Source organism: Prunus mume, linkage group LG1 (assembly GCF_029339155.1).
Source record: "Prunus mume cultivar Tortuosa linkage group LG1, ASM2933915v1, whole genome shotgun sequence".
Taxonomy (NCBI): domain Eukaryota; kingdom Viridiplantae; phylum Streptophyta; class Magnoliopsida; order Rosales; family Rosaceae; genus Prunus; species Prunus mume.
The window spans coordinates 23,759,665-23,773,094 of NC_142698.1; the positions used below are offsets into that span (position 1 = coordinate 23,759,665).

The 13,430-nt window shown below is 38.7% G+C and overlaps 4 protein-coding genes and 1 non-coding gene across 9 annotated transcripts; 3 read left to right on the forward strand and 2 right to left on the reverse strand.

Annotated features, from left to right (window-relative positions):
• Positions 1-2,707: 2,707 nt before the first annotated feature.
• SLP1 (Calcineurin-like metallo-phosphoesterase superfamily protein) lies at positions 2,708-5,972 on the forward strand. The gene is made up of 9 exons (XM_008234106.3): positions 2,708-3,023; positions 3,549-3,649; positions 3,787-3,900; positions 4,164-4,376; positions 4,465-4,600; positions 4,729-4,910; positions 5,188-5,276; positions 5,354-5,423; positions 5,572-5,972. Exons 1-9 carry the CDS (start codon positions 2,825-2,827, stop codon positions 5,656-5,658), a joined length of 1,191 nt encoding a protein of 396 aa, XP_008232328.2. The 5' UTR covers positions 2,708-2,824; the 3' UTR covers positions 5,659-5,972.
• A 483-nt stretch (positions 5,973-6,455) lies between these two features.
• EMB3147 (Acyl-carrier-protein S-malonyltransferase) lies at positions 6,456-9,580 on the forward strand. Its single transcript, XM_008234278.2, has 10 exons — positions 6,456-6,900; positions 7,170-7,255; positions 7,374-7,440; positions 7,651-7,793; positions 8,151-8,199; positions 8,303-8,440; positions 8,545-8,625; positions 8,722-8,898; positions 8,980-9,066; positions 9,164-9,580. The coding sequence occupies exons 1-10, from the start codon at positions 6,631-6,633 to the stop codon at positions 9,224-9,226; spliced, it is 1,161 nt and encodes a 386-aa protein (XP_008232500.1). The 5' UTR covers positions 6,456-6,630; the 3' UTR covers positions 9,227-9,580.
• On the reverse strand, positions 9,540-10,387 carry LOC103331694 (uncharacterized). Its single transcript, XM_008234378.3, has 2 exons — positions 10,227-10,387; positions 9,540-10,139 (listed from the first exon to the last, which is right to left on the reverse strand). The coding sequence occupies exons 1-2, from the start codon at positions 10,264-10,266 to the stop codon at positions 9,646-9,648; spliced, it is 534 nt and encodes a 177-aa protein (XP_008232600.1). The 5' UTR covers positions 10,267-10,387; the 3' UTR covers positions 9,540-9,645.
• A 16-nt stretch (positions 10,388-10,403) lies between these two features.
• Positions 10,404-10,474, reverse strand: TRNAG-GCC (transfer RNA glycine (anticodon GCC)). The gene has a single exon. It is a non-coding gene; the product is annotated as a tRNA-Gly (tRNA).
• A 60-nt stretch (positions 10,475-10,534) lies between these two features.
• PBCP (Protein phosphatase 2C family protein) lies at positions 10,535-13,374 on the forward strand. 5 transcript variants are annotated; one of them, XR_514118.3, is made up of 11 exons: positions 10,535-10,790; positions 10,963-11,014; positions 11,161-11,240; positions 11,467-11,548; positions 11,705-11,778; positions 11,891-11,970; positions 12,065-12,162; positions 12,528-12,651; positions 12,750-12,827; positions 12,926-12,974; positions 13,059-13,374. XR_514118.3 is itself a non-coding variant. In XM_016794421.2 (11 exons), the coding sequence occupies exons 1-11, from the start codon at positions 10,642-10,644 to the stop codon at positions 13,109-13,111; spliced, it is 924 nt and encodes a 307-aa protein (XP_016649907.1). In that variant the 5' UTR covers positions 10,536-10,641; the 3' UTR covers positions 13,112-13,374. The 5 variants fall into 5 exon arrangements, 3 of the variants coding, with proteins under 3 accessions (XP_016649907.1, XP_008232707.1, XP_016649908.1); XM_016794421.2 differs by having other exon boundaries at positions 10,536-10,790; positions 12,745-12,827; XR_016124017.1 differs by having other exon boundaries at positions 10,537-10,790; positions 11,708-11,778.
• The last annotated feature ends 56 nt before the right edge of the window (positions 13,375-13,430 follow it).

Here is a 13,430-nt window from a genome sequence, read left to right on the forward strand (position 1 = left end):
CAAATTCTCTATTGATGTAAAGAGAAATATCACTAAATTAAGAATTAAGTGGTGCGAAAGATCCTAATTTATATTGATAAGAACAATGTTAACTAGTGGCTTAGTGCACCATTTATTTGTAAGAAATTAGACAAGATAAGCCTTGTTTTGATGAACTTTGGGTTGAGTTGGGTCAAGCGGAGTGGAGGGGTCCGCCCCGACAATTTCTTCATGTATTTGCTCACCCACTGGAATACATGAAGCGGTTGATCCGGATCAGGCGCCGGGTCCCCACCTCTCTACCCTCAAATTCATGGTTGGGGCCTTCTTTTTTTTGTTTTTGTTTTTGGGGTTGTTCCTTTCTGTAATGCCCCATGCAATTCAAGAGAGTCAAACAATTCTTAGTCAACTCCTATTTATATTATATTATTTTCGTTTTGGTTTTCTCAAGGGTACCTTCCAATTGCAATATTCGAACTTCTGAATAATTCTTTGATTATGCAAACCCAATGAATAATGGAAATAAAATCTCTTTTGATGGCGTTCTTTGACCGCTCTTTCCCATGATTAGAGTGCCGTCATTCTTGAAATGGATCCTTAGTTTTGTCACTAAGATCTTTGGACGACATATTTAAAATAAGAGATTTAGATTTTAATAACAACATTCAACAATAAACCGTGTTCTGAGAGTAAGAGGTTTATATTTTAATAACATGGTTAAAACTGAACCATGTTGATTGCTAGCCGACAACACAAAGGCTTTCCATAACAATATAAATTAAGTCTGTGCCGACTCGGAAATCCTACTCCTAAACATATTTATTATGGAAATTGAAAGCAACTTAAAAAGTAATCACAAAAGTCTCTTTAAATTGTGCAATTAATGCGTATAATTTTTTTCTGGGGTTGATCTTGTGGGTTGAGAGCTCGCAGCGAGCACGATTGTCATGAAAATTTACACTAATTCTTGCACTTTTTACCAGTTACGAGCCAACCCAATTGATGCTTTTTTCTCTTTTTGGCCAATCGCCCAAATCATTTTAAAAAAAAAAGAAGAAGAAATGGTAAAACCCTCTATAGTGACTGAAGGTTCATCAAATAGTATTAGGGCGTGATGTCCGGACCGTTGCTCTGAACAATTCTAAAACCTAGACGAATGCATGCGTACGTACATACGTCTATTGATTGTGACTGGACGTACGTATTGGAGGAGGTACCTACAGTTGACACGTGTCACTGAGAGACGAGGTGGGCTTAGTTAAGTCAATATGTGACATGCAATATCTTATCTTTAGTTTCTTTCTTTTGCCAATCACCCTCGAAATCCAAGTATGGCAAAAAAGGGCGACCCATCTATCACCTTGCTTTGCTTGTATATGTTTTTTCTCTGCAAAGACTAGACATAGACATATTGTGGCAGCCCCTCTTTCATGCCCTCTTTTGCGCTTCCCATGTTGTTTCAACTTTCAACTTTTCATTTCACTTGTCTTCTTCTTGTTGGCTCACACTATGAAGCTCACACCTAACTTTATATACTTGGTTTTGCGGTTGTTTACTCCAAATTCTAGCACGAAGTTTAATTATATCGTAATCTTCAAAGTTATACAATTTTGAGTTGAATTCTATCATATACTTGAGTACGTATGAATTTAAATTTGTATAACTTTGAAGATCGAAGGTTTAGAAAATTATAAGATTTGACCTATTTGGGTGTCATTTCTCACCCCAAGTAAACGTTTCTCGTTGAATTTAAGGTTAAGACTATGCTTCCTCTGATGGGCAAATTTTTAAGGTTTGAAGTGGAGGGCAAACAGGTATGTATGCTGCATAGTTTGATTTGATAAGAGAATCCAGGACCACCAGATATACAGTGGATTCTTGATTCCTCCTCACCACATATATATATAATATGAGCTATCTAGAGACTATAGTGAACATGTTTTACCTCTCACATCTGCAGCTTTATAATGCTTGTGATTAGATTGGGTAGTGGGTACTTGCATTAGGGTTTTGATCCCCAAGATAATAACGTGACATTGTCACTATTCATTGAAGAAATGTGAATATTTCATTGGTTGGATTGTTCACTTTGAGATGGGATATGTCGGGGGTTGCATCCAATGAATGGATTAATTTATGCCTTGTTCCCCACTCAGTTCTAGTGCCAACCTTTTTATTTATTTTAAATATCAGCGATATTAAAGAGGAGGAGATTCAAACACATGATCTCGGATGTAAAGATAAGATAATTGCTCTTAACAGCTTGAGTTACAAACCCCTTTGCAATGCCAATGTCTCTTAGGAGACCTGCTCTTGTTCAATGCATGTGATGTGAGTAGTGTCTGAGCATATTGGTCATTTTAAATGGGCTTCTGTTTTGGGTCTGGATTTTAATAGCAAAGCTGAGGGTGAAAGAACCTGGTCTGGAAGGCCCATTGGCATAGCTTCAATGGACAGCCCATCTTCATGTCCTTACAGTGGTTGCTAGTTGGGTTAATTCTGGAACACTCTATTGGGCCTAAACCAACTCAACAATTTAAAATTCTACATGTATGTTGTTGATGAAGAAACAGCAAACTAACAAAACTGTATCATGTTCGTTTAGTTTCGAAAGTACCTAGTGCTTCAGACAGAAAAAGGAAAAAGAAAAAAGAAGACAAAGCACAAGTTGAAAAGAAAAAGCAAAATTTAGAAGAAGATATACCAAATAATACTTGGCTGAGAGAAAAGGAAAATGGGCTTTTCTTCTTTATGCCCATTAAAACAAAAAAACAAAAAAAGAAGTTATAGCTAGCAAGCAATATGAATGGCCACTGACTCACTGAGTCATTGACATTCCCAAGCAATGGCTTCGCTCTGTCTGAACTCGTTGCCCCTGTCTCCACCATCCCAACCCCCCAAACTCTCAGAGGCTCCTTCTCCTTCTTCTAGTTCTCTCAACAGTAATAGTTATTATGGCAGCAAAGGAGAAGCCTCAAAACCCATAGTTGTTAGTGGAAACCCACCCACCTTTGTTTCTGCCCCTGGTCGCCGAATTGTCGCTGGTTCGTATTCTTTGTATTTCCTTTTCTATGTTTTTTGTATAAACATTTATTAGTTTGTGGAAAAAAACCCTAAACCATCTATTTGCGTTTTCTCTTCTTCTTTGTTGTTTATTTAACTGTTGCTGTTGCATTTGAATTTACATTTAGCAGTTGGGTTGTCACTATTTGTTTAATCTGTTGCATTGAAGTTGAATTCATGTTCAGTTTTGTGATTGGATTTGCAAATTCGAAGTGAAGAATGCATTGAAATTTCCATGATCGTTCAGTTTCCATATAAATTTCATGCCATGAGGGAGGTTTTGTCATTCGCATATGGTCAATCCTAGCTAATTAAAGTACTTCCTCTGTAGTTTAGACCATGGCTTGTATTATATATATATATACCAGTTCCTTGTTCCTGCTGAAAACTCCTCTGTAATGACTGTAATTTTGGTGCATTTCCTTATGAGGTTGTAGGCTCACCAGTATAGCTTTTTTTATTTATCTATAAATGTTTATGCCTTTGTGTGGCATAAATATATACAGTTGGGGATCTGCATGGAGACCTTGACCAAACAAGATGTGCACTTGAGATGGCTGGTGTGCTGAGTCCTGATGGTCAGGACTTATGGACTGGTGGAGAAACGGTATACCTTTAATTGACTTAGTTCAGAGTAGTTAAGGTTCTTGCAGTTGTCTTCACTAGGCACAAAGTTGGTCTTTCTGTTGTGAAACTACCAACTTTGAAGAACATGAGGATAAATCTGTTTCCTTTGTGACATAGGTATTGATTCAGCTTGGGGATATACTTGATCGAGGTGAAGATGAAATAGCCATTTTGTCCTTGCTCCGATCCTTGGATATACAGGCAAAAGATGAAGGTGGAGCAGTTTTTCAGGTTTGCGTGGCAATTGGAACATCTGCATTGTTGGAAAAAGTTATCAGATGCTTTAATTACTAGATTTTTCATAGGTGATTTGATGTTTGAGGAATGTGTTTAGGCAATTGTGAGACACTGTTTTCATATAGGTTGGTTTGCAAGATGACAATGCACCAAACTGTGCATTAATTATTAGATTATTTTTGTCCAAATTTGAGAATCGTATATGTAGATCGTTTCCGAATCAAATTTTGTTGATCCTGCTCTTTGTAATGTTGTAGGTCAATGGGAATCATGAGACTATGAATGTGGAAGGGGATTTTAGATATGTGGAAACTGGAGGATTTGATGAATGTATTGATTTCCTAGAATACTTGGATGACAATAGAGATGACTGGGAAGAAGCTTTTGTTGGCTGGACTGGTGTCTCTAAACAGCTGAAGGAAGACAGGAAAATGCCCCAAAATTATTGGGATCCATGGAATCTAGTGAGGGTACTGAAATCCTCTGTTGCACTTTTTATTATTTTCCATTTACTATTTTAATGTTACGTCTGATAAAGTTTTCCAAATATTAGGACAGAGGCAAAAGGGTGTGATTGCCAGATCAATCCTTCTAAGACCAGGTGGTCCATTGGCATGCGAGTTAGCACGGCATGCTGTTGTTCTTAAGGTTAATGACTGGGTCTTCTGTCATGGTGGTCTTATTCCTAACCATGGTAAAAAGAGTGCCTACAATCTGAACAAATTTGGTTTGCTTGTGTCATTGGCTGTTGAAAGTTTTAGAGAAGACGCTTTATATATTTCTTGTTTGCATCACCTGATAGGAGTATTGGTCCTTCTGCAGTTGCATATGGTGTAGAGAGGATGAACAGGGAAGTATCTCACTGGATGAGAGGCCTCAGTGACAGTGATGAGTCTGACAACCCTCACTTCCCTTTCATAGCCACCAGGGGCTATGACAGTGTAGTCTGGAACCGCTTATACTCGAGAGATACTTCAGAATTAGATGACTATCAGAACAACCAGGCAAGTAGATAGCAATGGTTTGGATCCCCCTTTTCTTATTCTGTTTCTTTGATACTCGGAGTGAAATAATTTGATTAGAATTCAAAAGAACCGCCAGCAGATTTCATTGCTGTGTTGAATATTTGTTTCCCTTAATTTTGGATCCAATTGGACATTGTATTGAAAATGGAACAGTCTAGTTTCAGAATTTGTTATTCACTTTCATATAAATCTATCCTCTTCTTCTAATGAGATTGAGAGTCAAGATTGAGCTTTTGAAATTTAAATCATCTGTCAGATACATTCTATTCTTGAAGAGACGTTACACGCAGTTGGTGCTAAGGCAATGGTGGTGGGGCATACTCCTCAAACTACAGGAGCAAATTGGTATGATCCCAAACCTTCTTTTAGGTAAAATGAAAGGGTTTTCTTAGTCCTCATAAGTTGTGGATTCTTCCCTGCAGTAAATACAATTGCAGCATATGGCGGATTGATGTAGGGATGTCCAGTGGAGTTCTTAATTCAAGACCAGAGGTAAACTAAATTTAGTGGCTAAATCTATTTATAATCTCTTATAAATCTTAAGTTCAATTGCTTCCATGCGTTAATATCAGATGCCGGTTTCTTGAATGCGTAACAGCGACGAAGGTAATCGAATATGTAATTTGACAATGTTTTGCAGGTTCTTGAAATCAAAGACAATAAAGCAAGAGTTATAAGAAGCAAAAAGGATACGTCCAGTGAATCTCAGGTTGTCGATTTTATATAGAGACAAGCAAACTTCTTGTTTCTATGGCTCACATTGTTTATACAAAAGAAGATAACTTCAACGACGGTAAAGGAGTAACACCATTTTTGACCATCTTAAGAGCAGAAGCAAACAGAGCAGAAAAATAGAGGGAAAAGCAGCCTTTGTATATGATACCCCACACCAACTTTTTATTCTTGCTTCAAGCGAATTGAAGTTTTACTGTAAGATTAAAAATGAACGATAGCTGCATATATTGTTACTTTAACCAGAGATTTGGAGATGTAATATAGTTATTATTTCCATTGTTAATACATTTACTTTGTTGACTTTTATATTGTTAATCACAAGAAGATTTATATTTTTTTTAGTACAGAAATTTTTTGGGTTGTAATGAAATAGGAAGAAACTCATGTGCCCAATACTCCCACAATGAGAGAAATTTTTCTGTGCGACCGTGACAGTCTCGTGGGTTATTAATTTCGGTTTCATACATAATATGAAGGAAAAAGTTTGGCTCTTTAAAATTGAGAGGGAGCTATTCTTTACAACCAATGTGATTTTGACATGTGTCAAAATTTTTAAATAATTTTTTTTTTCTTTTAAAGGAGGAGCTCATCCTTAATTTTAAGGAGTCAAGCCTTACTCTAATATCAAATACGAAAATGAAATACCCTAACCAAATTTTTTTTGAAATCCAAGCACACCCTTGATAATTTTCAACAATTTAGTAGCACTTCCAAAAATTATAAAGAAGATTATTAAAATTTATTATTTATGATGACATTATTTAGTGTATAAATAAATAACACACTCACAATCCAAAAATTGTAAATTTAATATTTTATTGATGACCAAAACAAGACGGAAAATCTAAAAAGCAGTTGGCCGGTGTCTCTTTGATTTTGATGTCCAACGTCCACCTTCGTAAACTCCGCTAACCTCAACACCCCCGGCGCACTATATCACTGAATCTGCCTGCACTTCATTTATATGCACACCTTCCTCAGGCTTAACCTTCACCACCCTCTTATCCTGCTCACCTCCCTCCCCACCATGACCGCCTTTCTCGCCCTCCCCTCCATTTCTCTCAACTCCTCCTCCGTTTCGGGCCTCCGAAATGGAAAAGGAGCCCCGCTCGGTATCCGGAGCCTCGGGCGATCTAGGGTTTCCATGACCGCCTCCGTTGGATCGCAGACTCTGCAAAGCGATGCCTTGTTCGCCGATTACAAGCCCAACTTCGCTTTCCTCTTCCCTGGTCAAGTGAGTTCGTTGCTCCATTGCCGCCATTTCCTTTCTTTAACTTGAACATTGTCGTTACTTTACTGCTCAGATAGTCATTCTAATTTTGAAGTTGCTGTCAAAATTTCATTCTCAGTTTGATACGAAAAATTTGCAATTTGGGCTGTAATTGGATAGTTGAATTTTGTCTTTTCCTGTGCGTTTCTTGTTTGAAATTTCTAAAGATAGAGACTTCTTAGTTCTGAATTGAGCTGAATTTTGTTAATGCTCTGCTGTTTTTTGCAACACAGGGTGCGCAAGCAGTTGGAATGGGAAGGGAAGCTCAAAGCGTGCCTGCTGCTGCGGAGTTATACAAGAAAGCAAACGATATTTTAGGGTAGCATTCATACAGTTATTTCATTATTAATTTTTTTGTTCAACTCAGATATAATCACTTTCTTTCGGTATATGGAAGATGGTTTTCATGAGTGATTTAATGTGTCTGTTGTGTGCAGGTTTGATCTTTTGGATGTTTGTTTCAATGGGCCAAAAGAGAAGCTAGATTCAACTGTTATAAGCCAGGTATGAGTATCACCCGAATGGACTGTTTTTTTACTTTATAAGCAATGCTACACGGATGGGGTTTTTAACTCCATGATGTGTTTCAGATTTTCACTTGATAGTCAGTGATTTTCTGGTTGGCATGGAGCAATTATGTTTTTCTATGTCAAATGTTCAAGGATGAGATTTTCTTGTGATAGTCATTGATTAGCATCCACTACTACTTTGCAGCCAGCTATTTATGTCACAAGTCTAGCTGCTGTTGAGTTACTTCGTGCACGTGATGGAGGCCAGCAGATCATTGATTCTGTTGATGTCACATGTGGCCTAAGTTTGGGAGAATATACTGCTCTAGCATTTGCTGGCTCATTCAGGTGAGCCATCCAACTGAGCAAGATATGCTATGTTTCCTACTGTATTTAAGGTTTCATATTGAATTAAGGATGTGCCGATGAAATTATGCACAAGTAAAATTTCTCCTTTGATCTGTTAGCTTAGTGATCTCGTTTAAGTTTACTGGGCCACAAGGAATTCAACTGCTCAGATGCTGCCTTTCCATGTTTATAATATAGGGGAGATGAACCACCATTTTCTTTGTTTACTTAGTTTAGGATAGCAGATTAATGTATTAGTAGAAGACATAGCAGATTTATTGCATTTGTGTGATCTTCTGTAGTGGCTATCTTCTTGTGCTAATCTTCCCTATTTGTTGACTTGATTCAATATGTAAGCTTTGAGGATGGTCTCAACCTGGTCAAACTGAGGGGAGAAGCCATGCAGGTAACTTTATAGTTGTGCACGGTTTTTTATGATTCATGTTCCTGGAGGGAATAGGTGCATAATCTATGACACTTACATGCTTCCTTTTTATGACTTCCTTCAGGAAGCTGCCGATGCTGCCAAAAGTGCCATGGTCAGTGTCATAGGGTTGGACTCGGACAAGGTTCAACAGTTGTGTGACGCAGCCAATCAAGAAGTCGATGATGCTAACAAAGTTCAGATTGCAAATTATCTATGTACTGTAAGGACTTCAAGTCCAACTTAGTAAGCCTAACTAGATGATTGGTTCTTAATTCGTCTTAACAAAATGTTTGACCATGGCATGGAATGATTCTGTTGTTGTAGGGCAATTATGCTGTATCTGGTGGTGTGAAAGGAGTGGAAGCAGTAGAGGCCAAAGCAAAGTCATTCAAGGCCCGAATGACGGTACCATTCTTCATTTCCTACTTAGATGCAATTCCATTCTTCTTCAATTAATTTTTGATGACGAACCCCCTCCTCCCCCATTCACTTCATGCTCAGGTTCGACTAGCTGTTGCTGGCGCTTTCCACACTAGTTTTATGGAACCTGCTGTATCAAGATTGGAAGCTAAATTGGCAGCAACACAGATCAGAACACCAAGAATACCAGTTATCTCCAATGTTGACGCACAACCACACTCAGATCCCGAGACAATTAAGAAAATATTGGCTCGTCAGGTAAGCTAGCCAGAATTTTCTCCTCCCCATCATGTCTCACGAGCAAGAATTTTGATTTGGACCCTAAACTCAAAACCACAGGTGACTTCCCCTGTTCAATGGGAAACGACTGTCAAGACTCTCCTTAGCAAGGGGCTGAAGAAGAGCTACGAATTGGGACCTGGAAAGGTATAAATCATTGTACCGAACGCCTCAATGTACACACACATATCACTTGGCTCTGTAGTCTTTCTTGGATTCTGAGTTTGTTTGAATCATGTATCAGGTTATAGCTGGCATCGTGAAGAGAATGGAGAGAAGTGCAGAGATTGAGAACATTGCCGCATGAAAAGGCAACCGGAGATGTGGCTTCAATGATATCCAGTTACCATGTGGTGGTACATTTGCCGATGGGGCAGTTGAGGGAGGAGCACGGGAAGAAGCGGCTTTTTCGGCCAAATCTTTTCGACAGTTTACTACTCTTTAGAGTTTTGTTAGGTGATTAGAAATCCTATTTTCAGTATAATAAAGTTTGGTTTCTCCTCAAAGTAAGCTTCTATCAATCAATGTAGCAGTGCATAAGCTGAAAAATTCGATTTTGTAGATTGCCTCAGAATTATGTGAATTGCTGAATACTAAGTTGTTGTTGTGACATAGAAATGTGATGAAATGAACATGATTGATAAATTATTTATATTTCATAGATTGTTCTACATTTCATGGACTGGTAACATGCAAATCCAGTGATTTGATAATTTCCAATCCAATTCAAACCGGGCGCCGGAGTTGGTGAATGCGGTCTATCAAGTTGCCCTCGGGGACCCGATCAGCCCAAGGGGGAGGAGTTCCAGCGAAGGAAATTCCCCGCATCGCCTCCCTAACCCTCGTCGCGTTCTCCGGCGGCAACGGCGCATTTCTGCGATTCTCGTCTTCTCTGAACGCCCTCATTATCGCCGAATCAGAAGCCTCCTCCTCCTCTTTGTCTTCTTCGTCTTCGCTGCTCATGCTCATGTTATGATTATTAGTACCCTCGACGTTGTCGTTTAGGCGGAGAGACGAAATCCCTCTCTGTACCTGATTCACAGTCACGCCGTTGGAGAGCACCTGCTGCTGGTGCTGCTGCGGGTGGATCGAGACGGTATCGTTTCTGCTCTGATCTTCATCTTCGGAATCGACGGCGGAGACTGGCTGGTAGTACTCGCCGGCCACTTCGTCCTCATCGATGTTTGTGTCCGAATCGCTTCCGTTGAGGTAGTCCGTAACTGAAAACCACAAAACGCATAATCAATAACAATTAATCACAATGGTTAGAGAGAAAACAAATAAAAAAAGAAACATAAAACTGAAACCTTCGATGAAATCAGGATCAGCTGGAGCGGTAGCGTTCATGCTTTCAGTCTTCCAGAGAACCCAAGAATCTGAGAAGTGAGTGAGCGCGTTTTGGTGAAACCATGAATATAAATAAATAAATAAAACCAGAAATCAGAGAAAATAAAAGCACAAAATGTAACCCAAAAAAATCAAAATGCACCAGCCGGGAATCGAACCCGGGTCTGTACCGTGGCAGGGTACTATTCTACCACTAGACCACTGGTGCTTGATGACTTCCTTATGCAAATGAAGATATATACTCGTTAAGAGATGTTTTCTTGTGGAAGTGCAAACAGAGAAGCTTTGTGGCTGAAGTTTCAGCTTGGAACCACACATTTGAGCTCTGCTGAGCTGCTTTGGCTGGGCAGTGAGGGAGGGAGTGGAAGCGGGAAAATGACAGTTCCCATATTCAGGGCCTCAGTTCCTAAGTCTCATCCATTGCTCATTCATTCCCTTTCCTCTGCTCTACCACTCACAGATGAAGCTTCAAAGAAGAAGAGGTTGCTCTCTTGTTGTGCTTCATCAGAACTCAATCCAGTTCGGTGAGCCAATCTTAATTTCTCAGCCCAAGTTCTGGTATCATTCTTTTTTTTCCTTTTTTGTGTGAGAGTCTTCAGTTTAACTATTGGAGCTTGCAATGAATTTCTCTAGGATTAATATGTGTATAATGTAAACATGTTGGTTGATTGATGTATCTTGGCTTGGTTAATGTAGGCCAGAGCTGTCTTTCTGTGTTGGCACTCATCTTATTCCACACCCCAACAAGGTATTTCATACTTGCAAGTTGCAAACCCATGTTTGTCTTCTTCAAGCATTTTCCTTATTTGTGTTGGGCATGATGTTTTTCTAAGAAAGTTCTAGTCTTTATTATCAAACTTCTAACAATTTGAAGTCTTGGTGGTGTTTTGAAAGGTTGAAAAAGGTGGGGAAGATGCTTTCTTTGTCAGCAGCTACAATGGGGGAATTATTGCTGTTGCTGATGGTGTCTCTGGGTATGGAAACTAAGTGGGGTTTCTTTTTTATTGGATTATGAACTTTAAAGCTTTCAACAGCTGCTTTGTGATTTGAAAAAGAAAGAATATAAAGATAGGTTGGATTTTGGTTGATGTCTCACAAGAAATCCATTGTCAAATTGGGTTAATAAACTTCTGATTCAATCTATGCTGCAAAGTCATTTTGATTTCAGAATTTGTGATCTTCTCATTTTTGGCTTGCCAGTTGGGCTGAGCAGGATGTGGATCCTTCATTGTTCCCTAAAGAATTCATGGCCAACGTTTCATGTCTGGTGGGAGACGAGGAGGTAGTCTTCTTGAGTAAATATAACCAATGATGTCTTGTTTCTCTCAAAACAATTTATCGTTTTCATTATGTTTTCAGAGCCATTATTGTTAAGTAGCTTTTCGAGTTTCTGCATATGTTGTGTGGCTAACAAATCCGATGCATGTTACCTATATAGCAGGTGAACAACAATCCTCAGATTCTGATAGGAAAAGCTCATGCTGCTACCTCTTCTACAGGTTCTGCTACGGTGTAAGTTCATCATTTTGTTCAAGGGATCCTCGCTATAGTTGTCATTTTCGTTAAGAGCATCCTCACACACACATTTATTCACTTTAACTTTCCTTTGTCTGACTCTGAGTAGAATTGTTGCCATGCTGGAGAGGAATGGGATTCTGAAAATTGCCAATGTCGGGGATTGTGGACTAAAGGTTATTCGTGAAGGTAATATATTATTCCCAATGCCATACTTGTGAACAAGTTCTGAGCTCTCCATTGCTCCATATTGAAATGACATGTCATTTGTGACAACTTGCAGGTAAAATTAATTTTTCCACATCTCCACAAGAACACTATTTTGATTGTCCATACCAACTTAGTTCGGAGGCTGTTAGCCAAACATACCTTGATGCGATGGTATTTATACCTATCTAACACTACGTGATTGCTGTCCATATTCTAGTCTCTCTAAACTAACAGTTCAGTGTCCTAATTTGGATCAACGACAGTGCATGCACAAATGTCTTATATGGGTTTCATATCTCCTTTTGGCTGCTTAACCACTGGGAACTGAAAACAAAGCCAAAAAAACTGAATATGACAGGATTTTCTAAGAATTTATATGGCTGGTTCGACAAAAAACTGTACCATATATTCATGTAGAGCCTGCAACTAGTAAACAGATACTGAAACCTTTGTGGAATTGCCATTTTTTTAGTGCAAATCAGATTATGATGATTGCCGGTGATTATGATTGTGGGATAATCCGTCTCCAATTTCAGGTCAGCAGTATTGAGTTGATGGAAGGAGACACCATAGTAACGGGCTCAGATGGACTTTTTGATAATGTTTTCGACCATGAAATTGTTTCAACATTGGCCGGATACAGAGATGTTGCCGAGGCTGGTATGTGTTTCCAATATCAACAAATTCTATGGGGGATTAGCAATTCAGCACATAATTTATTTTCTTTCTAACTGAAATTGATTTTAACGCTAGCAAAGGCATTAGCTAATTTAGCAAGCAATCATTCATTGGATTCAAACTTTGATTCTCCCTACTCCATGGAGGCTAGATCAAGGGTAATATTATTTATCTGACTTAACCAAATTCTAAATCATGACGCTTTCTCGCAATGAAGACATAATAATTTGTTGCCTTGCTTTTTCGCACCTCTCAGGGTTTTGAGGCTCCTTTATGGAAGAAAATTCTTGGAATGAAGCTAACAGGCATGGTCTTTCTGGTTTAATAGATGACATTGACAATTCATATTCCTTGATTTAATGGCTTACCTGAGTTTTCTGTTTATGCAGGTGGAAAGCCCGATGATATCACTGTGATTGTTGGTCAGGTTGTAAGCTTATGAAGCATTTTGATCTTTTTCCAAGAGAGTCAAACTTCAAACACAAACCTCCCCTTTGCAGGGTAGCTGTGGTATAATTTTACTTTGATTTTTTATCCTTTTAGAGTCTTATAACTTTCATAGATCCACAAAGGATTACAGCAGCAACTGATTGAAAAATATCCATTCATACTTTGTCTACAAATGTACTGCTTTGGAAAATGTAGGGGGTACCTCCCTTGTGCATTAAGCAAGACATTGCTATTAAATTCTGGTTACTGTCTGAATTTCCTATTTCTGGTCACATCTTCATTCAAATAAAGTCGACAGTCCACATGAAACT